General features: G+C 41.1%; 1 protein-coding gene across 1 annotated transcript in view; it reads left to right on the top strand.

Annotated features, from left to right (window-relative positions):
• The window catches only part of LOC142398666 (receptor-type tyrosine-protein phosphatase N2-like), a 295,961-nt gene that overhangs the window by 261,152 nt on the left and 8,429 nt on the right, over positions 1-26,380 (top strand). The window contains exons 17-21 of the mRNA XM_075482757.1: positions 2,046-2,123; positions 7,329-7,448; positions 7,924-8,090; positions 13,732-13,785; positions 20,476-20,540. Coding sequence (XP_075338872.1) covers positions 2,046-2,123; positions 7,329-7,448; positions 7,924-8,090; positions 13,732-13,785; positions 20,476-20,540 — 484 coding nt within the window. The remainder of the gene's footprint in view (positions 1-2,045; positions 2,124-7,328; positions 7,449-7,923; positions 8,091-13,731; positions 13,786-20,475; positions 20,541-26,380) is intronic.

The following is a 26,380-nucleotide window of genomic DNA, read 5'->3' as shown; positions in this document are numbered from 1 at the left end:
AACAGGGCGCCCACACATTTTTGGACGAGTAATCATTTTTTATATCTGGTGAAAATTGGATTTCTGTCTCCAGCTAATTTTCTGTCTGTGATGCAATTCCAGCGATGGATGTTTGAATAAGCAAAACTCCCCGGTAGCATGTCACCTCTTTTTTTCCGTCTGTGTTACTACCCTTTAAGTTCATTAGAAGTGCATTATTGTTTGGCATTCACAAAAGGAACAGAGGACCATTAAAGACAATTGGCATGCGGAAAAGCCCCTGAAATTATCCGTCTCCCTTCTGTAATTGCCTCCAGCTAAATTGGTCTTACCAATTATTACATTTACCGTACAATTTGCATTCTAATAAGCAGGGGTGTCACTCACTTCCTTGCAAATTCCGCTCACGTCTGACTCCTGTCTTCGGCGCTCAACGCCTCCGCCGTCCTTCTGTAATTTTCATCGAGTTGAAGAAAAAGTCTGAATTACTGCTCAGCCTCTCTCTTCCTTCTGCAAGAAGCTTCCAGCTGTGAATGTCAGAAGTGGGAAAAAAGAAGCGCCGCTCTCACTCTTCCACCTCTGCAGGGTGTGCTCATTCAAAGTAAAGGACCAATGCAGAGATTTAAATTAGGATCTTCATTGGGACATTTATAAGTCAGTTGTTGATTTAAAATATATATATATATATATATATATATATATATATATATATATATATATCATGGCTGTTGTGTTTTAGTCTCCTTGTTGCATTTTGTGATAAATTATTGGGGGGGGGGGGGGGTTTAGGGCTGGGCAACGATTAAAATATTTAATCTAATTAATCACATGATTTCCCTGATTAATCACGATTAATCGCATTTGTACGCAAAATCCAAAAATGAATTCAAAAGTAGTGTATAGCTTTTAGCATTTAGTTTTATTTTAAATGTGCTGCCATATGAATGAAAGTGCCATAACATTTGTTGTGCAAACACACTTTTAACATCAGCATCTTTCTGTAGTTTTTATGTAGAAGCCTCGCTCCACTGTCTGTTTCCTTGAATGACTTGCTGCTATCAGTTGTGTGTTTTGCCTTTAAGTGATATTTTAGACTGGAACTACTACGCTGAGAAGACAATTCAACTTGGCTGTAAATGCAGGAGTTTTTTTTTAATTAATTTTGAAATACGTGCTTTTATGTTGAAACAAGTAAAACAGCGCCGGTTAGCTCCGTGAGCTTCACACAGACAGAGGAGCACCTGTAACGGTGATGTCCAACTTTAAAATGAAAATGGCCGAGTAAAAGTTCCGTACCCTTCTCCATGTTTGGTGGATCCGCAGCAGAAAGCAACAGACTTTTACAATAATAAAACCTGCTTTAACGCGCGATAAAATATTTATCGGCGTTAAATAATGAATACGTTAACGCGATAATAACGAGTTAACTCGCCCAGCCCTAGTTTTTTTTTAATATTTTCTTGTAACTTAAGGTTTCATAATTACTCTCATCGAATGTGTGAAGTCTCGAGGTCGTGAGAGCAGCTAAATGTGACGTTTTATTTCGTTTAAAGGAAGGAATTGCTTGAGAAAGGTTGCATTTCCCTGCTGCTGCCTGTAGGGGCGCTACTTTAGACAACCTTCCTATGACCTATTTGGTGGTTTTGATTGGAGGATGCGTTTGTTTACCTGTTCTCTTTTTCCAGTGCATAAACTTTTTTTTTCTTCATTAACCAAACCAAACGGCAACAGAATACAAACCTAAGTGTAAAAAAAACACAACGGTAACAGACGGAGCCCGAATATTCTGGGTGAAAATATAAACGACTTGAGCCTTCATTTATGGATTTTATGGCTTCATAGCAAAAAGACAAATTACATGTGTGCAGAACAACAAAAATTTACCCTCGACCAAAGTAACAGTGGCACATCTTATCAGACTGGATTGGTATTTCTGTCGGGGGTTTTTATTATAGAGTTTTTATAAAAAGTCTGTGCCTGTTTGTTTGAATTTGTTTTTTTTAACTGTATAAAAAGAAGGGATTTAGTCTGTAACTTTTTTTTTATTCTTCTTCTTTTCCCCGCAGATGGATCACGATCCCAGGAACCCGGCCTACATTGCCACCCAAGGTCCCCTGCCCTCCACTGTGGCTGATTTCTGGCAGGTAAGGACACATAGATGGACACACTCATGAAGCAAAAATCAATACATTCTCCTCTCTTAAACAAGAGCTAGCCGATTTTTATTAGTGCAGCAAGCCACACAGGAGACTAGCTTGTTCAGTGGATGTCATTATTAATCTCTCCCTCCCCATAATGCTCGCTGCTACACACACACACACACACACACACACACACACACACACACACACACACACAGCAGCCTACAGTGACATGCTGTTAATGCAGGAGCAGCAAACCGTTTTCCCAACGTCTCAAATGTTGGATTGGCTTTGAATCGGGGTAGCAGGAGATCGATAAGTTATTCTGGTCGGTGTTGAGGTATATGTGTTTGTCTAGTGGAGCAGTGGGGGGTGTGTGTGTGTGTGTGTGTGTTAGTGTTGGGAGGAAAGGTCTCCTCAAACAAGCTTTAGTCTCTGCTGCATTCCTGGTCATGGTGGTAACCGTGAAGGAAGAGCAGGAAGAAGAAGAAGGAGAAAGTACAGGTGGCTGCAGATTCACTGTCCAGATATAATGCTCACTGCTTCCCACTGTGTGCACTCACACACACACAGCAGTCCAGTGGGGCATATATACGGTTAATGCAGGAACTGAATAAACATTTAATTCATATTTTGTCAGAGCACTTCTGAAAAACTAGTACAACAAAATCCAAGTATTGTCTTTTGTTTAATTGTGATGTTTCATCTAGTTACCTATTCCTCCGTTTCTTTTGCTGACGGATGTGTTTATTTTTCATTCATTCTCACTTCGGAATGGGACTCATTTCCATTTTCTTTTTCACTCAGTGGAGTCACATGGCACTGAAAGGATCGGATTATTAGCTAAATTACGATAAGAATGAGTTGAGAAAGGGTAATTCTCCTTGGATATATGGCGGTGAATGAATCGGATCAGAGGCACAAAGCGTGTCATACCCCGGTATGATAGGTGGCGCTGTACCCATTCCAACTGTTGCTAATAGAGCCACTTCCTGTTGACCTCTTCACCACCAACAACAACAACAAACTCAGGCATTGGAGAAAGATGGAGAACGCAGAGCCAGATGAAGCTACGTCCCTCTACATTTGGTCTGTGATGAGCTGCTTGTTGCACAAACTCGATGCCCAACGGAGCATTCTCCATCGCGTTGTTTGTTTCTTTCTGACGGCGACAACAACAGGAATATCGTCTCCTTCGACTTCCGGGTCACGACCCTGGGAAAACATCTGGAGCATGCGCAGAACGCAAAGTCTGATTCACCACGTGCTTCACCGTCTACAAGCAGGTTTAATTTGACTTTCAACCCAGTTATCTCGGGGTCTTAATCCGATCCGGACCAATTTCTTGTCAGATAAAGGTGTCTACATGAATTTAATAACTGAATCTTATTGTAATTTAGCCAATTATCTGATCCTTTCAGTGCCATGTAACCCCACTGAGTGGCTCTGTCACCTCTTCTTCACCTTTTTCCCACCATTTCTGACTTCAGCCCAGTTTTACCATCTTGCTCCATTTTTGCTTTATACTTTTAAAAAACAAATTGAGTTTTTAGTTAAAGTCATGGGTTTGCAGGAGACAAAAATAATAAATTATACACCAAATCATTGTTGGAGTTTCAGGAAAAAAGAAAAAGGCGGACCATTAAAAACATTTGAGACCCCAAAGAAATGTTATTGCAGATCAATTTTACCAACAACTCAGACCTAAATGAACTAGTTAAACATTAAAAGGTTTTTAAAATGCAGAATTTCACAAAAAGAACAACTCTTAAACTCTTCAGCATAGTGGTGGACCAATCTTGGAAGAATGAAATGACTCATTCTGAAGGCAAATAACAGCCTGTGTAATGATTTTTAAGGTGAAATGAGGATGGCCGCCCTCCACATAAGGATAATGTGGTCCTGAACACCTATAAATCAATAAGAGACTACCTCTGGAGTAGCAGCGTTAAAGTTTTGCCTGTCCCCGACCTATTCATCTTTAAAGACTTTATGACAGACCCCAAGAGAGCAGTGCATGAATGATGGCTGGATGAGGGAACTGAAAGACTCTTAGCCGGCACCAAGTGTTTACAAGCTGTGATGTTTGTCAGCAGGAGTGTTGGCGAGTGCTTTGATTTTCTAAGAGGAGGATCTCCATGCACAAAGTCGGAACATTTCGAACTAAGACGAGAGAAAAAAAGTGACAGGAAAACAAAGGAAATAATAAGACTGTCACATGACGCACAGAGCCATTTAACTTTGGACCCTTTTCCAATTTTGTTCTTTTGAACCTGAAAAGGAGAAAAGGGGGGATAATCTAACTTCAAATATCTATGAAATCAGTCTTCTATGAATATGTACACTTTTTTGAAAATCAGGCAATCTTTTACACGCTTATTCGTAGTAAACTTTTAACCAAGCGGTCCAAATGTGTGTATGCCAACGATTCAAATTTTTAATCTCATTAATCGCATGATTTCCCTGATTAATCACGATTAATCGCATTTGTACGCAAAATCCAAAAATGAATTCAAAAGTAGTGTATAGCCTTTAGCATTTAGTTTTATTTTAAATGTGCTGCCATATGAATGAAAGTGCCATAACATTTGTTGTGCAAACACACTTTTAACATCAGCATCTTTCTGTAGTTTTTATGTAGAAGCCTCGCTCCACTGTCTGTTTCCTTGAATGACTTGCTGCTATCAGTTGTGTGTTTTGCCTTTAATTGATATTTTAGACTGGAACTACTACGCTGAGAAGACAATTCAACTTGGCAGTGTTTACAGATGACTTTGGTTCTGTCGACTCCGCCGTCTGGAAGAACTTTAAAATGAAAATGGCCGAGTAAAAGTTCCGTACCCTTCTCCATGTTTGGTGGATCCGCAGATTACTTTCTTTTCTGGTTCCACAGCAGACAGCAACAGACTTTTACAAAATAAAAGCCTGTGAGAAACAGACTTTTACAAAATAAAACAGGGGGGGTCCGTGGCATAGTGGGTTGAGCAGGCGCCCCATGAACAAGAGGCTACAGTCCTCGCTGCAGCTGGCCCCGGTTTGAGTCCCGCATTAGACGGCCCTTTGCTGCGTGTCGTGCCCCCTGCTTCCTGTCTCTCTGAACTTTCCTATCCATTAAAAGGCACAAAAGCCCCCCAAAAATGATTATTTATATATAAAAAACCTGCGTTAATGCGCGATAAATTATTTATCGGCGTTAAATAATTAACGAGTTAACGCAATGATAACGAGTTAACTCGCCCAGCCCTATTCAGAACCTTAAAACATGAAACAATAAGACTAAAACCAAGCTTTAGGAGGAGCCCAACAGGAATATGTGCGCCTGGAAAACACTGCTGAAAGGATCAGTCATCATGGATTCAACTCGGTGGGCTTCACAGGCCTCCGCACCCCGGCTTTATCCAACCCTCTTATTGTACTGCAGCAGACTTTAACAGAATAACAGATTGCTTAATCAGGAGCTGGCCAAGGTTATTACACCATATACAATACTTTAACATCCTCAGCGTCAGGCTTAAATAAGTTACCATGCACTGCGGAACTGTTTGGAGGAAGAGGATGAGGAGAGTTCCCACCCTGTCAGTTAAAACAAATTAACACCATTCCTCACAAAAAGTGCACCGTCCCAGTTTCAGATCTATGACGCTGAGGAGCTGAGAGATGCAGTAATTCAAAAGCTGCCACAATTAACGTTGGCTGAATCCCCGTCAAGGTGTGGTGGCGCTCCTGTCTGAACAGCAGGTGCAGCTGCCTCCATTATCTAACGAGATGATGTGGGAGTGCTGTTGTTTTATGGCTTCCATTAGCAGCGGACTTTTACATGTGATGAGAGTGAAATGGATCCCCTGAGCATCCCGGGTCTTGCTTTTCGAATGACCCAGCTGGGGGGAGGGAAAAGCCTCGACAGCAACGGCAATTACTCCTCATGACGCTTGATTTTCCTTAAAGTTTTAAACGGTGAACGTGTCTGAAGGTGCTGATGTCAAACTAAGACCAAAAACGGGCACGTGTACCCTACCAAGATGGCAGATGGCAGAAGACTAGGGCTAATTATGTATTAATGTCCAAGTGAGTGGGTGAGTAAGGACAGAAGTCGGTGTTCCTGTTGGCAGATTTGGGAGGTGTTGACAGCTTCATGTGAGATCGTGTTCCGAATCAAGATTATGACTCGTACTCATAAAGAAATGGCTTTAGTCCCTGATATATCCAACAGACTGGAAGTTTTTGGAGGAATGTTATGTAGCTTAGGTAATCTGTACTTTTGAGATATTGTTGTTCAGATACAGTAAAAAAAAAACTAGGGCTGGGCAACGATTAACATTTTTAATCTAATTAATCACATGATTTCCCTGATTAATCACGATTAATCGCATTTGTACGCAAAATCCAAAAAATGAATTCAAAAGTAGCGTATAGCCTTTAGCATTTAGTTTTATTTTAAATGTGCTGCCATATGAATGAAAGTGCCATAACATTTGCTGTGCAAACACACTTTTAACATCAGCATCTTTCTGTAGTTTTTATGTAGAAGCCTCGCTCCACTGTCTGTTTCCTTGAATGACTTGCTGCTATCAGTTGTGTGTTTTGCCTTTAAGTGATATTTTAGACTGGAACTACTACGCTGAGAAGACAATTCAACTTGGCAGAGTTTACAGATGACTTTGGTTCTGTCGACTCCGCCGTCTGGAAGAACTTTAAAATGAAAATGGCCGAGTAAAAGTTCCGTACCCTTCTCCATGTTTGGTGGATCCGCCGATTACTTTCTTTTCCGGTTCCGCAGCAGACAGCAACAGACTTTTACAAAATAAAAGCCTGTGAGCAACAGACTTTTACAATAATAAAATAGATAATAAAACAGGGGTGGTCCGTGGCGTAGTGGGTTGAGCGGGCGCCCCATGTACAGAGGCTATAGTCCTCTGGTGCGTGTTGTTCCCCCTCTCTCTGCCCCCTGCTTCCTGTCTCTCTGAATTTTCCTATCCATTAAAGCCCCCCCCCCCCAAAAAAAAAAAAAAACGTTAATGCGCGATAAAATATTTATCGGCGTTAAATAATTAACGAGTTAACGCGATAATAACGAGTTAACTCGCCCAGCCTTAAAAAAAAGATTAGATTACACATAAAAAGTCAGACGCTCTGCTCTCCTCCAATGAATCGAAAGGATCGGGCCTTCAAAGCGACAGTGATTCACCCGTCCGTGCTTTTTGTGTGCAGATGGTTTGGGAGAACGGCTGCGTGGTCATCGTCATGCTGACCCCTCTGGTTGAAAGCGGGGTGAAGCAGTGCTACCACTACTGGCCTGACGAAGGATCCAACCTGTACCACATCTATGAGGTAAAATGACTCCGAATGGATCATTATTTCACAGCCTTTATGTTCTGTACAGCACGTCTGTGAGGTGAAATAAAACTTGGATACTTTACACTGATTTTGAAGGGCCTACATTATATTTTCAGGGTCTGATTAGCCGGCGTTGATTGGACTCACTCATTCTCACATATATACTGATGATTGCTTGAGAGCGGGCAAAGTTATTCTCCAGCTTCCATTTTTTCCAACACCCACGGTTCCCTTTTTAGCATCGTTCTTCGATGTGCAGTTTGCTCTAAAAGTGCCATAAGATCGTAGCCAAATGTTGTATCATCGTGCAACTAGTTGCATACTTCCACCTAAAGCTGGAAGTATGAAACTGTTCTGTCCCAACAGATTACCATCTCTTAATAAAGCTTTTATTATGCGTTATGGTTGCCATGAGGACTGAAAGTGTGAGTTTTGTGGTTTCCAACGCACGTCTGTCCCGTCCTCACAGGTGAACCTGGTGTCCGAACACATCTGGTGCGATGACTTCCTGGTTCGCAGCTTCTACCTGAAGAACATGCAGACCAACGAGACCCGAACCGTCACCCAGTTCCACTTCCTGACTTGGCTCAACCAAAACGTCCCGGAGACCAGCCGGACACTTCTCGACTTCCGCAGGTGGGGAGCTTCTTCAGCATTTCCATACATCTTCTCTTTCTTAGATCGAGACTTTGAAACACCCGACTTTAGGAAAACATTATTCAGGTTTGTCTACATTCAGCCAGTAATAAGACTTCTTAGTGTTTATTTTGGAGTTTATCTTTAATTTAGGTCTTTTCTGGCAGCGTTAAAAAAAAAGTAAGCCTCAAAGAAACTTCTGAAAGCAGCACTTTGATCATTTACATCAGGGGTGCTCACAAAAATGCAAAACATATTTATTTTTAATATATTTATTGAGGATTCTTTATGTACAATGCATGTTGATGTACCTTGCGTAACCGCATGAGCAAAAATTGCACAACACGACTTAATTAACTATGAAAACCGGTTCCCTCTGAAACACGTTAGGCCTTGATAATTAATAAATAAATCATTAATAATTTATTAACTGAACAATTACGAACATATAGTGTAAAGAAAATGGCATTTAAAGGGTTTGCTCTTCAAAGGGAACACCAAGAGAAGTTCAGTTTAATATTTTCTCTGTTGAGGAAATTAATCACATTAATCTGTGCATTTAGCAATTTAAAGCTGCTCTTACAATATATAATATATAATAAAATATACAATGTTTTCACAGGAATAACAGATCAAATGGCTATGTATAATGTGAAAGGGGTCACTATTGATCTACAATTCAGTTCCCTTCAGCTACATGGAGCATTTTTAGCATCTTTTAACTTATTTTAACTGTTTTGGTCAGACAAAATGTTAAAGAAACACAAAACATATAAAAAGACGCATTTAAATAGAACTACAAAAACAATGAATCTGATTATCCAAATTTTAGATAATCAGATTCATTTCTGTAGCATGGGTAGGAAACACATTTTTGTCCACATTAAAGGAACGTTCCCACATTAAATTCTTCTCGTGTTTGCTTTGGTCGAACAGAAACAACCCACATCTGGAGAAGTCGGCTCATAAATAAACCCAACAAAAACAGTGTTGCTGTTCCAAGGCAGAAGGAGAAATGATAATCTATTCCTGCTAGTGTTGTTTTCCACAAAAGAATAGAGATGGCAGGAATATCACACCGGGGAAAAAAGGTGATACTCCAGTACTTTGATCAGTACCCTACTTCCTACCTGCATTCTGCATTAGTCTTTCCCATCGTTCATGTATTCTCAGCATGTTTACATGAAGTTAGAACAAACCATGAACTAAAGAGTCGGTCCGGACATTTAGAATACATGCAAACATGTAAGTGCATTGAAGTCGGACTAACACATCCTGATAATACAGCTGGAAGTCTAACTTCTCCTGCATGTATACGTTCAATTGGACTCTAGCCGAGGTGTTCCACGCATGCTCTGCTATTCCCATTCTGGGCTTTGGCCCAGAGGTACCAACAAGCTGGCACATAGAAGAAGAAGAAGCCATGAACAACAGAATAACCACGTAAAGAGTGCAACATGTACGAACGGAACGGAGCTGTAAAGCTGTCCAGTTCTATGCAAGAAATCCTGCCTATTTATTTTCTCTGTTTTGGTCCATGATGCAGTAGCTGGGCTGGTTCGTATCGAGCTTTTTCAAACTGGGAAAGCTCGATACGAACCAGCTGAAAGGGTGTATATCCCCACCTCAGAAAGTAGATGCTCATACATGTTCAATAACTTGAGTTTATGCTCGGACTAAGACGGTAGTTCAATAAAACTGGAGCTGGCTCGATTAACCCTACACGTAAACAAACTCACTGATCCCAGTTCTTTCTTCTTCTTCTTCTTCTTCTTCTCGCAGTTATTCAGGAACCTCCCTGCTTCTAAAATGTCTCTGGCAGCCTCTGCAATAATCCTCTCTGCTTCTGGCATTTTGCAAGACGTTCTCTGACCAAATCACTTGCTGCAACAGAAGGAAAAACAAGTGTAACCTCACAGCACCAGTGCAGAAGTGCAGGAAAGTTCTGAGCCGTGACACTCAGATCCAGAGATAAAAGCCCCGTCCTGGGCAGTTTCTACCCCACTACAGTGTAATTCAGACTGTATTAAGGGAAACTCAGCTGGAGCGATCCTTCATCTCCGGCGTCTTTATAACTACTTCCCTCCTTCTCCCCTCCGACCTCTTTTAAACTGATATACTGTATTGCCTATTAGGCGAGAGCCGCCCTGGCCCCTTTTGTTTGATTTACTGTGGATTGTCTTGACCAGCGGACCCCGGCTCGGTTTTATATACAGACCCGGTGTTGTCATGCTGCTGCTGCCCGTCATCTGTGGTCATAGCCATTATGAAAGGGTCTGGTGGGCGTCAGCATCCACCATCAGTTAGGAAATATTGCTTTTACTCACAGGGCGGCGGGGTCAGAACACGATGAAGAAAAGAGCAGGAGATATTTTTCCACTTTTATTACCACGCTTATGGTACTTTCACGAAAACAACCGGCCCTCGTTTTTCTTGGCCGTTTCCCTCTTCTTCTTCTCCTTGTTCTTTTTTTAACCTCTCTGGGTGGAGGATGCTGGCTGAAAGATCTGTTCTATGCTTGTGCAGGCATGTTGTTTACTCACACCGGACTGACTGACATTTGCTTCCAAATCCTCCGAGCTTCTCCCTCCTGTTTTACCAGCTAACTAGCGGTTGCCACTGTCATTTTTGTGATGTTGCAGCTAGTAATATGAGCCCAGTTGCATAGTCACAAAAGTGATCATTGGAGACTGTGACTCTACAACCAAGGGACCTCCTGGGTCCTTCCCCACCTCCCTTGCCTTTTACTCCTCTCCTCCTCCTCCCACCACCACCACCCTTTTTTGTTTTTGCCCCTCTCTCCTCTATGTGCCCAGTGATCTGAGATGACCTTTTGCCTTTTTTTGCTTGCTGCTGATTTGCTTGACTGCCTCTAATCTCCCCTCCTTTGTCACCATACCTCCCTTCCTCTCCAGGTCACTTTTGTCCCACCTTCCATCCATCTTTCACTCAGTTTCATTCCGCCTTTTCCTGAAAAGTTTGCTCTCTTGATCTGCACTAAGTGGATGTTTTTGGGTGCCTAACTGGAAGAAAACAACTATCTGAACACACAAGAACAAGAATTATGTCGGGAAGTAAATGCATGTTATACACTGGCAGCATATAGGCTATAGACTTGGCTATTCCGGAGGTAAAAAGATGTATTATCCATAATCGGATGCCTTTTTGCTCCTTTATTTTTGGTCTCACAAAAGAAAGCGACGTGTATGTAAATGAGAGAAGTTGTGTGAAACAGTGGAGGTCAGGGGCCACGTTTTTCAGTCTTAGGAGACGAGCACGTTGACGTTTGAGCAAGAAAGTTGCAGAACTAAACCATCTCAAAATGTCCACCCACACACATCAGGGTGATTATTAGTGGACATCGTGTCTTTTTCCCCTCGGTGTGCCTCCACCAGCTCTCTCATCCCCTCCATCACTCCATCTCTCACTTTTGTTGACCATTAATCCGTTTCTGTCGAGCTCCAATCTTTCTTACGGGGACATTTCTTTTGAATGGCCCACTCCGCTACACAACCCCCAGTCTCCCAGCCCGCTCGCTGGCGATCCTCTGCCGGCCGTTTCCATGGAAACGTCACTTGTGATTGTCTGCTCTGAGTTCAGACTTTTCATGGTTGGTCGGGGCGGATGGTGGAAATGTGCGCCTGGTTGTGGGACTTTGTCTTCAGTTACTGGGATGTTGGTTGAAGGAATCCCAAACTAAAACCAACTGAGATGCATGTATTATTGTACAGTTAGGTCCCGGATTATTCCTACCTGGGACAAATTGTGATTCGTGGTCATTTTTTTTGTCTCCACGACGTTGTTTTTTTAGATGTTTTGGGTAAGATTTTTACTTATTTTACACTTGCGTCGAAGATTATTCACATCCTTACTCGGATGTCAAGATGTTCATAGAGTGTGAAAAAAGTAAAGATTTTACCCAAAACGTCTCAAAAACAACGTCTTAGAGACAACCAACCAAAGCCATTATCTTCCCTGACAGCATTCAAACAGCTCATCTGTTGCTGTAGGTCTCCACAGTTGTGGATCGCTCCTCCTTTGCACCGATCTCCAGATCTTTCAGGGTAGAAGGCTCCCTTGCCATCATTCTGCTCTCTGGTTGGCTGTAGCTTCAGGAGTCCTGACGTTGGCCACCGGAACACTTCTACATGCTGATATTGTACTCGGTTAACCGTTTCTTGACCACTTAAGCTGCATGTTGGATCCTTGGTTTCTAAAGCTTTAGGACAGAATCTTAATGCCATTTACCCTCACCCAGTTCCCTGGGACTCCGGCCAAATCGTGAACATTTCCTTCACCTTGTTGGACCATGAGCACGACGTTCTTCGGACTAAATGTTTCTCCCATCTCACGTCGAATAAAAGTCACATCTGTGTTCAAACAACAACATTTTCATTGTGTCTGAAGCTCTTCTATTGAGCTTTGAAAAAAAAAAGTTGGAACGTAGAATCAGCATCCAGAGTGGCCTTGTGTGCATCTGCATTGATCTTGGTACCTAAATTTCTTTCCAAGTTTTTAGCAGTTAGAGAATTAAACCAGTTGTTTTCATAGCAGACATTCATTCATTTAGGAACCTTAATAAGCAAGAAAACAAAGAAAAACTATTCAAATGCACCCGTGGAGGTAATTTTAGAAAGTAAACTTTATAGTCCTCCACATGCACTTATGTTTTATTCTAAGTTTTCAAAGGTTGATTCTGGATCTGAAGACGAGTGTGACAAAGAAAAGCAAGACTCATATGTGACAGTCTCGGCTCAAAGGCGTGCTGTAGCCCAGGATAAGAAAAGAGAAAGAGCTCGGAACCAAATCCTGGAGGAATGTGTTGTGATCTGTTTAAAAAGTCAGGAAAAATTCAGAAACTTTGTCTTTAGGTAGGGAAAAAAGAAGCATCAGCAATGCAGATTTGAGGATTTTTCCCACTCGCTGATGCACAGTCAATCACTTGTAAACTATTACAGAATATAGATCATCATGGAAATCTCCAGCTGGGATCAAACTCCACCTTTCTTTCACACTTCTTGCTCAGATGTCTGCTTCGTGTTGGTGCAGATGCAACGACTGTGGCGCTTTTTGATGAACAAGGTTACGTTTTTACAGCAGTCTTCAGATAGGACTGTGGTTTTTTTCAACAAACACCAAGTTTTTCATGCAAGTACAGACGCAGCAATGGATGCAAACGTAGCTGCTCTGCCATAGAGTAAAATCATGGTTTTCTTTCTCTTCAAACAAATTTAACCCAATCGACCAACATCAATAATTGAGCTTATATTCCATCAGTGAAACAAATGCATCAACACATTCTCACTCCTTGCTTTTAGTAAACTGTCGCTTAGTCAAGAGACACCTTTTTAAATTTAGGGGAGCAACATACATAAGCATTTGGTAGCTGGTGATTGAGTAAACAGGGGAGTTTAATCCAAGAATTGCTCCAACTGAGTCTTTGTGGAATAAAACGGTCTGAAGAAAGGTTCACCGTACATCCTTTTCTAAGTGAAACTACTGTATGATAATAAATGACTGATTGCTTAAAGACTTTTAAGGTGTAGCCTATCTGTATATTTTTTTAAGTGTCTGTATACGTGACCTCATGACAACACTGACTTCCCATTTCTGTTTTTTGTTTTTTTGTTGTTCTACACAGGAAAGTTAACAAGTGCTACCGAGGTCGCTCGTGTCCCATCATAGTCCACTGCAGGCAAGTATCATCTTTACTATGAAGGGTTTTTGTTGTTTGTATATTTAAAGCATACATTCAGGGTCCAAAAACCATTCTGTTTCGACTCATGTGAAAATACTGGGAAATTGTTTCATAGTTTAAAGCCCAACTTGGCAGGGAGTCTTAACGCTTTCCCACCAGCTTCCATGTCACTTGTTAGTAGCATGTAGAGGGTGGCACACATCTTAGATACATTAAAAAGTTATTTAATGATCAACTGTCCACAGAGGAGGGTCAGTGAGAGGTTAGAGAGAAATAAATGGACAGAGGCAGGGTTGCCGTCTGTATTTTCCCACCTCTGAGGAAAAAACTCTCTCCTGAGACCCAATTAAAGTGGTCTTTAGCAGAAAACTTCTTTTTTGTGTGGAAACATACTTCGATGATTAGATTTCCTTCATAGCAGATAGCTCTCGTGTCTGTCATCTGGTTCCTGCAGGAGTGATCTATTATTTAATATAGTGTAATAGCCCCGCCGCTGTGATGAAACTACTTCTCTCAGCACCAGAGCATTAAAGCCGTCCTCATGGAGCCCCGTCCACAGCAGCTCGATCATGATGGCTTCTCTGAGTTACGGTTAGGACTCTACAAAGTAACGGTTTTAAGAATACATCAAACCTTCAATCAACTTAAAGCAAACGGCAGAAACCCACAAGAACAATCCTGAGCTTGAGTAACGAGTTACATTTACTTGAGTATGTTTTTGAAAAAAATTACACTTCTACGAGTAGTTTTAAATCTCTATACTTTTTACTTTTACTTGAGTAGATGTGTGCAGCAGAAACTGTCCTCTTACTCCGCTACATTAGGCTACAATGAGCTGGTTACTTTTCTTCTTACCTCTTTGGTATTCTACGCCTCATTATTTTTATCCCCCCGCGTACGCCTCATTTTAATGTTTTATTCTGACAGAGAGAGAGACTTCCACCAAAGGCTCTACCACCTGACTGTGTTCCACCAATCAGACGTAGCCGTGCAGTCTGGTCACGTGACCGTACTCAATCTCAGCGGCGGGACGGGTTAGCTTTAGCATTAGCAGTCGTAGCAAACAAACAAAGAAACAGATGAAAAATGTCAGAATCAACGGTGGGAAATGAAGACACAGACGAGGCCTCATACTGAAAGCATGTTTACCTTACAAAGAGTGAGAAACAGCAGCTACATTATGTGTCTTCTGTGTCAACCAAAACAAACGCACATTCCAGCAGAAACTCAACATCTAACTTGAGGAAACATGTAGCCAGAGGTTAGTTTCCTAAAATGAGTTTTTTTTTTTTTTTTCCCGTGGATAGGTGAATGTTGGGTGTGATCCAGTACTCGCAAAATGTGCCAAAATGTCCACAACATGACTGAAAGACTAATAAACTTTATAGATATCTTAAACAACAAGGGGATAGTAACCCAGTCAGTGCTTTCTTCTCTATGTGCTGGCTTTACATGAATGCAAAATCCCAGGGAATCCAACTTAAAAGCAAGGTGTATTAATGTTCGTCAGAAGAACCAAACTCTGTTTTATCAGCATTCACGAACTGCCTTCACCAGGCTGAATCGCATTATAAAATAAATGGACACAATGGCTCTGTTCGAAACTGCATACTACATACTCATCGATCAGACAGTATGCAGAGCGTTTACCCACAACGCCTTTCACTCCTGCCCAAGCTGAAATCAGCCGGCCTGAAGCTGATTTCTCTTAAGCTCTAAACCCTGTAAACTTTCGCAACATTTGAAACATTTTCAGGCGAGAAAGTAGTTGTTTAGATCCCCAACGTGTTGAAAACCTGACAAAATACCGGTTATTTACAATTTTGTTCCCACGAATTCGGTGCTACTAAAGCTAGCCGCAGTGAGCAACGCACTTCCGGTTATTCTCACAAAAATAAAATACCCGTTGCCTTTTATCATAGGGAAAGCCATTACGACACAATTGGTGCTTTTGTTTTGAAAACACGAAGTGAACCTACCCTCGTTTTAGCTAGCTTGAAACTGCCTTTTTGACAGGAAATGACGATCGGCGACGTCACGTTACGTTGCATCTTGGGTAGTTTGAGTATGAGTAGTAACCTCTTGATGCATACCCAACATTTCGGCGAATCTAGTATGCATCCAGGAACTTACTTACTCAAACTCGCATACTAACTCATAAAGTTAGTAGAAGTATGCGATTTCGAACACAGCCAATGGGTTTCACAGAGGTTTAAGGGGTAGAAAACAACTTGTTTTCTCTGCACTGATTCACTATTTCCTCTTCCTAACTATCGACAAGTTCAGCAGAATTCAGATCAGTCAACACAGATGACGTCATAGAGAAGTTTACGGTGGTGACCTATGTACAATTCACAGTGCATGAGTGCTTTGACTTGGCTGTGATATCTCTTACTTGTTGGCACCGGGCATGACTTTGGAAGGATTATGCAGAGCCTTTGAATTAATTAAAGTTTCTGAAAATTAAAATGTAGCTTCTCTATATTTCTGAAGTAATGAACAGTAAGGGAACTGAAGCAGGAAGGGGTTTCTAATAGCAACCACTGTGTTTTAAGAACAAGTTCGTTTTCAGACCTAATATTCCAACGGAAACAGTCATAAGTCATTTGTTCATGCACTTCGACATGGCTCATAAAGAGAATCGTGTAAAGTACCGGCCCGACAAGCAGCAGAAGGGAAATTCGACTTCTCTGAGCATTTTCACATCAGAGTAGACGTTACTCATGAGAAGACTCAAAAGCAGGAATGAGCGGATGGAGAAGCTAAGTCGTATGATTTCAATCATAGGTCTTTGTGTCAGTAAAACAGCAAACACTTGTCACTTCCTGGTTAGGTTTAGGCAATAATATTCAGGTAAGAAACTGAAGGTTTAAAATACCTTCTTATTACATTGGGACTGTCAACCCAACAGTTTGCTGGTTGCCTTGGTTACATGTGAACAGCACATTATGACGAAGCGCTGCTGTCCCTTACAAGTTGGCTTTAGAAAATATCAGAGTGTAGGGTTAGAAAACAATCAGGATTAGGGCCAAAACATCTACCAACATAGTGGACACCAGTTCTACCCTTAGCATGAAATTGCTCTCGAGGTCACATATACTTTGAAGGTAATAATTGGCCGTAGCAGTCTGCATAAACAGATGCAACATGGGCATGTTTTTGGAGGCCGATCTTTAATATTCTCAACACAGTCAGGGCCCTGAACTCAAACCAGTCAACCATAGCAAGGCTGCAGTCATGAAAAGACTGAGGAACTCTCACATTTACCATGTAGAGACTTTCATTTCCAAATGATTTTGTCAGAGCCAACATTGCAGAGCCATTTATAATCCTAATGTATACAGAGAGCAGTGTGAAGCAATCAGGGAGAGAAGAGAGTGAACGGAGGACTCCAGATTCACAAATTTTCCCAATCGCAAAGCGGCTTTCTTCTTCTTCTTCCTGCACACCGAGGCTTTTTCTTGATATTTCTATCATGCCTCTTTCTGTTTCCATTATTGAAAATAGTCTGTGAAGGCAGCAGACATCTTGACACGTTTACTCACAGCCCTCAGGCGTGGGCTGACACACACACACACACACACTTTGATCACCTTGTAACGATCCTGGCAAGGTGCAGTAATACAAGAGTGACACACACACTCGTGCTGCTGTGGTTCTGCTCAATTACTGCAGAAAATAACCAAGGTCCCGGTGAAAATGAAATATTCTGGAAATATGGACTCATGCCAGCACACACACACACACACACACACACACACACGCACACAGTTTGTACCTGAGTTTGCTGGATAACACACCAGCCTGTGAAAAAGACTCACAGGGTGCAGATATCAAAAGTAAATGTAGGATACAAATCATACCCCCCCCCCACACACACACACACACACACACATTACCGAGTCTAATTCACATTTTTAAAACTTACAAAAACACACATTCACATCTGTGTGCATCTGAAAAATGTTTTATATTTCAATGTTATTTAATTCCATACAAAAATACATAATTATACACCTTTTGAAGTCATTTATCCCTTTAACCCTCCTGTTGTCTTGCGGGTCAAAAGTGAGCCACTACCATGTTTGGCTGTAGAAAAAATACCTTAAACTATCTTTTTCCAACTTGAAATGTTATGACTTTTCCTAAAGGGATCCCATCATTAGAAAAAGTCATACTTTATTTTTGTTTATGTTTCCATGTGGGCTGTACACCATTAGGGCACAAAGATTGTGTTATGGGTCATTTTTGACCCGTGAATTATAAAAACATTTAAACACCAGAAAAAAGTTCACTGTTTTTTTTCCCTTTCAATATAATTCATTCAGAAGTAATTACTTCACATTTATATAATAGCAATAATAAACCTTTATTATGTAAAAGAAAACTGAGAAAACAAGAAAACTGTTGGTCCAACTGACAGTTGGTTTGTGGTAAAAAAAAAAAAAAAAAAAATGTATTGAATTGAGTTGAATAGATAAATAACAGGTGGTTTCATCATACTAAATAGATTTTGGATTTAAAATTCAATTAAGTTGCTTTATTTTGGGGCTTTGGTAGGGCGGGTCATTTTTAACCCGTAGGACAAGGGGAGTAAACAGAATGTTAAGACCGCACAAGGGTTAAAACAGACTCATAAATCTCTCCCACGTGCTCAACACTCAGATTACGACTATGACAAGAACATGTTGGAGGATACGGAATAAGCATCGTTGGAATAAATCGATGGATGAGGTTTTACCAACCTGAACTGGCCTTCGGTGATCCTGGCACACGTTTTTATACATCTGTTAACATCCCAAAGTCAGTATTTCATCACATTTTATTTGAATTTGCATCAGTCTGGATGAAAATACGGCACCGACAGCCTAAAACTGCAAAAGACAATGGAATGGAAAACCTAATGATGAGCCGTTCTGGTACTGATGACAGCTCCAGCTTGGTGTAGGCAGGTTTCAACCCCCCGTTTAGCTGAAAACAGTCCAAAGAAATGATTAAACGTCAAATAAAGTTGTGGTTATTTTAAATTCGATGCCAGCAGCACCTTAAAAACTTTACTTAAATAGTTGGTGTATGCTTATCACGATGTTGCGTCACTTCTTTTAGCAACAACAACTTATTTTGCCCTTTTTATTTAATATTAGACCTCTGTCCAAAGTCTTGTTTGTCATAATTGTTTCATAATGCTCCAGAATCTTACATGGATGACGGTTCTGGGCTGCAGGCGGCCCGGTTTGGCACCTGGACTCTTCTGCTGCAGATCAATGCTTTTATAATACACGTAGAATTTGTTTCTTTCCTGAAAAAGACGTCATCTGGGTGTCAGAATATGTTGTACGTCACAGTAAAGCAGTCACAGATGTACGGGTTACCAATGCCATGTGCACTAAATCAGCCTCATTTTGAGCTGTGCACTAATGATAGCTGACTGCTCCCTCCGTGGCAACCATGATTCACAAATCTGATAGGGCGAGTTAACTCGTTATTATTGCGTTAACTTGTTAATTATTTAACGCCGATAAATACTTTATGGCGCATTAACGCAGGTTTTATTATTGTAAAAGTCTGTTGAATGCATCATATTCACAGTTACAGCAAACACCACGAAGCATGGAGTAATAAAATAAAGATAAACCAGCAGGTTACATCACCTAACCGCCGCTACTTCCTGTTTTACTTGTTTCAACATAAAAGCACGTATTCCAAAATAAATTTGAAAAAAACTCCTGCATTTACAGCCAAGTTGAATTGTCTTCTCAGCGTAGTAGTTCCAGTCTAAAATATCACTTAAAGGCAAAACACACAACTGATAGCAGCAAGTCATTCAAGGAAACAGACAGTGGAGCGAGGCTTCTACATAAAAACTACAGAAAGATGCTGATGTTAAAAGTGTGTTTGCACAACAAATGTTATGGTACTTTCATTCATATGGCAGCACATTTAAAATAAAGCTAAATGCTAAAAGCTACACACTACTTTTGAATAAATGTTTGGATTTTGCGTACAAATGCGATGAATCGTGATTAATCAGGGAAATCATGTGATTAATTAGATTAAACATTTGAATCATTGCCCAGCCCTGAAAAATAACTTTAAAAGGTATATTTATTTGCCCATTATGCAGTAGCATTGTGACAGCTTTTAACCACACGATCACAGCCAAAAGCATCCACAATAACAAAGTTAAAACCATATACTTATCAGACCAATTCACTTACGTTGTTTGAGACTGAATAACACTCACAGTAGGAGGTTAGAAATTAATAAGTCATAATATTTTGATTTCACCAGCAAAGAGCAGTTTGGGTAGAATGAAATTTTAATGATAAATCGTTTTTATATCACAGTGACCCTACCTCTAACGTAGCCCTTTTCTTTTGGGCATCAAGGACGAGTCGTCATTCAGCCTCCTAACAGGCACCAAACAGCCTGGCTCTGAACCACCAATTACTGAGCCTCAAAAAGAAAACATTTGCTGGAATCAGATTAGCCTTTGTGATATTTTCAATTAGATATAATGTTAAACGATCAACCAATTGGAACTATAACACCTTTTCTAAAAGAAACGACTGCATTATTTTACAATCACCAGATTAAACGCACCTCATATTTACACAGAATTGAAAGTTTTAATTGTTGTTCTCTGAAATAATTCCTCTTTTCTCCGTCTCTTTTCCACTTGTGCAGCGATGGCTCAGGAAGAACTGGTACCTACATACTGATCGACATGGTCCTCAACAAGATGGCTAAAGGTGGGTCCTGCCACGAACACCAGTCCCACCCCACATGTCTTTAATCGGTGTGTGAAGACGTTGTCATGGCGACATGATAGAGTCAGATTAACTCTTATCAGAGATAGAGTTCTTTTTGAAGTCGGATCATTTATTTTTTAAAATAAACACATTTAATTAGATTATCACAGTGACGAGTGGGTATGAATTCCGACACTTCCCATTTACACACTCAGCAGTCACGGTTACTCACTGCTTCTGAGAAGTTTTGGCTTAATTATGCTAAATTAATATTTGTCTAATTCCTCCCTGTAGATGCTTTTCCACATAACGCAGCTTGTTTTTCCCTCTGCAACACCAACAAAAACACAGTTAAACTCATTAAAAACCCAAGATACGATCGCAAGACTTCTAATTAAATGAAAGGTATGACATGGAAAATGAAATTGGACTCGTATTGTTTCGTGCCATCCTAATATTTAGAGCCGTTATTGCATTTCCGATTCACACATCCGAGGGTCGGCTTGTGTCGGCTTGATGTAAATTTCATCGTCGACTGCTAGCTTTTACGAGTGCACTGAGAACAAGCCGGGAAAAACAAAAAAATAATAGCGGCTCCTGTCCTGTGAGTGCTTTTAGACGACGCAGTGGGCTGTGCTTTGTTGTTATCCACACCGTTATTACGTGCGATTGAAACCGCCATCAGACGAGGACACATTATCTGTTCTGGGAGCATTTCTCTGATGTAGCAGACCGACTCTACCTCAGCACTGTTGCATGAATGTAACTGGTTGACTACATTTAAACTGAGCCAAGTTCCATCCACACAGACTAACTAGAAACTATGAATTTGTGTGTTTTAATTAACCTTCTTTGAACACAAAGACACTCTGATGTTTCACAGCCTGTGCTCCTTAACTACGATGATAATTGATATAATTAGGTGAATGAAAACATGTTTTTTTTGGGGGGGGGGGGGGTTGTTGCACTGCACCTGTTGATAACGTTAATCACCTGTTGGAAGGGCACAATTCTGCTTTTTTGGAATTAATAGTCTGCCCTCGTCCGTTACCGTGGCAACGGATCGTGCAGCAGGTGATGAAATCAGAAGAGTGCGATCTCTCTCTCTCGTGGCGTCTGTTTTCAGATATCGAGCGACTTCAACGGACGCTCCTGCTCGCTTATTAAATGATGACAAGTTGGAAAGGAGCTGGTTTGAAACATTTAGTTTTTAGCCACTATTAGTTTACGGGCCGTGCCCAGATCTCAGACTCAGTGGGTTCCCATGTGTGCACATATCTTTTGTTTCATTGTGTGCTGCTGCTGCTGCCGCTGCAGCAGAACGAGCTCCTGGGTCTTTTAATTCCACATCAAAGGGTCAGTTGGGGCATCAGTGGCCGTTTCCCAGGCTGTCACACTGTGATCACACCCCTCGGCACGCCGGGGCCGGGCGCCTCTGGGCGTGGCCGGTGGGAGGGTGGGGGGGGGGGGGGGGGCTCCGGCCACATTCATGTCCGTCCTGCATCAGAAAATTTACTGTGAAGGAAACAGCATTTGAACTCAATGGTCGTAACAGTTCGCCACTTTGCTCAAAGCTTTGATCGTTAGCTGCGTGTCAGAGACTCCGTCGCCACCAGACTCCAGATATAAATCTACATGAGCGTGAAGTTTGCTGCTTTGCAGGATCCCAAACAATGAAAAAGTAAAGGGAAGGCATTAGATTTTTATCTCTGGGATTTCTCATGCCTTATAAAGCGTGATTGTGAACTGAGATCAGACCCTAGTGTTGCACAGACATAAGAAATGATGTGCGAGTGATACATTTAGATTATAATATTATCACTGATATGACAGAGATATTGTGAGGATTTCACCCAGAAAAAAAACACAATGTAAACTTTGCTTTAGCCAGCTTTTGTTGACCGAAAGAGTTTTTGTTTTGGGGGGGGGTCTGACGGCTCTGTAGTTCAGCTTATTTAACCGCCTTGGAACAGGTTTTGTGAACCTAAGGCTTTACAGAATCAACCAAACCCGTGCAGGAGCAGAGTAATCCTTTAAGATAAAACACCAAAATCCCCTGAAGTGAGATTCTGAGAATCTTAACAAACTCAGCTGCCGATAAACGAAATGTAAACTGCTGTTTGGGAGATACTTTTACAGCTGAATGTTTTTTTTGTCTTTCACTGTTATAAATAATCCTAATTAGTCCCTTCCCTCAGCCTTAGGATTTCGGCTGTTCGGTTAATTTTTTACACTACTATAAATAGTGCTTCACCTTATTTAAAATTTCCCCCACTTTTCAAGTAATTTAAATTGTATATTAATAATTTACATGGACATTTTTTTTTTTTCATGATTTCATTACTTACTCTAGTGAGTGACCAGAGAAGTAAGCTCTTAATTTCCAACCCTGAAAATAATCGTTTTACATTAATTTCACTACATTTTAGATCAACTCGTTTTACAAACAGTAACATGAGTGTAATCCAAAATGGGCCAGTAGAATTATACATTGCTCTATTTTCTGCTGCTTCTCGTCAGTGAGTAAGGGTCGATGTAAAATTAATTTTTAACCCTACAACCGATCCAATGAAGGCAACTGCTATTAGCCAGTTAGAAGAAGGCAGGTGATGTCTTTGGTTGAGTTCGAAACCGCATACTACATACTTTCATACTCATCGATCAGACAGTATGCAGAGCGTTTACCCACAATGCATTTCGCTCCTGCCCGAGCCGAAATCAGCCGGCCTGAAGCTGATTTCACTTAAGCTCTAAACTCTGTAAACTTTAGCAACATTTGAAACATTTTCAGGCGAGAAAGTAGTTGTTTAGATCCCCAACGTGTTGAAAATCTGACAAAATACCGGCTATTTACAATGTTCCCACGAATTCGGCGCTACTAAAGCTAGCCGCAGTGAGCAACGCACTTCCGGTTATTTTCACAAAATAAAATACCCGTTGCCTTTTATCATAGGGAAAGCCATTACGATGCAATTGGTGCTTTTGTTTTGAAAACAGGAAGTGAACCTACCCTCGTTGTAGCTAGCTTGAAACTGCCGTTTTGACAGGAAATGACGATCGGCGACGTCACGTTACGTTGCATCTTGGGTAGTTTGAGTATGAGTAGTAACCTCATGATGCATACCCAACATTTCGGCGAATCTAGTATGCATCCGGGAACTTCTCGCTTACTCAAACTCGCATACTAACTCAAAAAGTTAGTATGAGTAGTAGAAGAAGTATGCGGTTACGAACACAGCCTTTGTCTTCCTTTTTCTAAGTGACTGACCTGCAACACGCTATTAAATATGATGCACAATGAAATAGATGCTCTGTGATGACTGAAAAATAAATGGGTACACATTGTGCACCCACATTTACCCTAAACTACACCAACGCTTCCGTTTACTCTCCCCGCGTTCATCAGCTTTGTCCCCGGCGTTAGCCGTAACCATGGCAACAATGATCAAACGAGTTGTGTTTGTAATCCCATATGTCGTCACACAGTCTCTTAAATCAGCTGTAAATAAAACGCTGACAGAGTGGATTATTCGTTTAAACCACAACTCGTCGTGTTGTCCTCTGAGCTGGCGCCCCTAAAGGCGGCAGGAGGGAAATACCAGCGTTTCCAAATCAGGGCAAATGTCATTCTCGAGTGTTTCTTTAAAAAAAAAAAAGATATATAAGCAAGCTGAAATCTCACAAGTAAATCTGAAAGCTAAAAGAGAAATGAATGTAGAAGGAGGGCGGATGGATGGGGCCATCACTCCCAGCTCTTTTTACTGTGGGATTGAAGTTGGACTAAACGGTTTTATCACTGCTGGATTAAGCTCAGTCAGTAAGTCTTTTACCAAAAACACCCGTCACTTCCTGGTTGAGTTAAAGCAGCAGCATCACGGTTAGCAGTGACAGTTTCATTTCCTTTGAGCGTAATTATAGGTCATATTTAGCTGCGTGAACAAACAACACATCGGGAAGATTTCAATGTTTTTTCCAACTAATCAAGGAGCAGATTGGAGAAAAAAAACTAATAAAAATCAATCCTGTCTGTTTTTTTATTTATTCCATGTTTTTCTTTTCAAGCTTATTTCATATAGTTTCTGAGAATCTTTTCCATAAACACATTGTGCTGAAAGCTTTCTTGTTTTTTAGAGTTTTGTCCGTCCTGAACTCGAGGCCCCTGAGTTTGCAGGCTTCTTCCATCCTGATCAAAGACTCTTCCCCCCTCCTCCTCCTCTTCTTCCTACCTCTGACACAAAAAAAAATGCCCCCTTTCCTTCATAGCCCCCCCAACTCTCTTTGCTTTCTCTCGATTCCAGCAGCTTGAAGAATGAATTGTAAATTTCAAGAATTATGGCGATGTAGCAGGGTTGAGGAGGTATTGCTGCGGTTCTCACGTTTTTTTTTTCCCCTCGTTCTTTCTTCTTTTCTAAAAGGCTCCCCATTTCTCTCCTCTCCGTCACCCCCCCTCCCCCTCACACGCATGCACACCACCCTCCACCTTTCTCTTCATCTTAAGAATCTTACAAAACCCGTTGAGTGCCTGTGAGCTTTTCAGCATCCCTGCATTTCATTCCACAGGTCCACACCAGCTGCTGTGCCCGGCTCTCAGCCTCGGGGTCTTTCGTGGCTTCCTCAAGGGCCCCATCTTCCCCCCTCTCTCTACTCCTTCTCTTCTATAGTACCCCCCCCCCCTCCCCTAAAACCTTTCTCAGTCCTACTCGTCGACCTCAACCCCAAAGCGGGAGTCTTACAGAGGGGTAGAGCTGAAATAAGGCCGAGTTTTTAACACTATTCCCCCCTTTTTCATTGCCTCCATTTTGCGGTTTATCAGAAATTACACAATAGCCCCTCATTTGTTGAGCCCCCCAAACCTGGAAAAGAGAAAAGAAATACTAGGGGAGCAGTGTGCTGCAGCGTTTCTGGCTGGAAGGGAGTCTATTGTGTTGTGAAGAGTTAAAAAAAAAAAAAACTTAAACCAGAGAGAAAATGGTGTGAATGAGCAGAGCTTCGACCGTTTATTTTCTTTTTGAAGCAGACTAGAAAAAGCTGCGTTTTTATGTCACAACAAGAAAAAAAGTCATTCTAGTATTCGTTTTTTTTTCTCCCCTTCTTGTTCTTTGGGAATTTAATTGTTGCTCGCACCTCGCTTTCTCTCCCAGCCTTCAACTATTTATCTCCTCTCGTCGGTTTTGCTGCCGTCTTTGTGAGTCGTCTTTTGTCTTTTTCTTTCTGCTTCTTACATTCCAACAGCTGCATTCCTGCACCAATTACACTCCTTTAATTTTCTTAGGTGACGGCCGCTCCAATGTGTGTGTTTTTTTAAAAAGAAGAATGTTCTTTATTTGCCAGCCAGGAGAAAACTATTACTCTTTTTTAACAGAAAGTCACATTAATATGTGAATGAAAGGGACAGAAATTTCTTAACTTACTTTTGTTTTGTCCTGCAAGTGCATTTAGAGAATCTGACTTCCCATTTCTCAGTTTAATCATCATCACTTTAAAAGCATCGGTGTTTTCAGCGTTCGTCTTGCCTTTTCATAGAGCTGGTGAGCAACATTTGAAAGTTAAACACGTTCAGCATCAGTTTTTCCCTCCCTTTTGGCTCATATGATCCACTGAGGCTGGTGGTTTTACAGTTTAGTTCTAATCTTTCACAATAGCGCGTGACAGTAAGCTTAATCACAGTCCATGTTGAGCAATTCTGCAAATTGTTTGATAGAAATTAAATAAAAACACAAATTAGGACACTGCGTCAGAAATTTACCCCGAAGCTCTTCAGTCAACGCTCACATTAGACTGCTCTGCAGAACATTTATGTAATAAAAGATACCATTTTAAACAATACCTTTCCAGCATTG

Source organism: Odontesthes bonariensis, chromosome 14 (genome assembly GCF_027942865.1).
Source record: "Odontesthes bonariensis isolate fOdoBon6 chromosome 14, fOdoBon6.hap1, whole genome shotgun sequence".
Taxonomy (NCBI): domain Eukaryota; kingdom Metazoa; phylum Chordata; class Actinopteri; order Atheriniformes; family Atherinopsidae; genus Odontesthes; species Odontesthes bonariensis.
The sequence above is the reverse complement of the archived record's forward strand: the minus strand, read 5'-3'. Positions and strand labels throughout refer to the sequence as shown.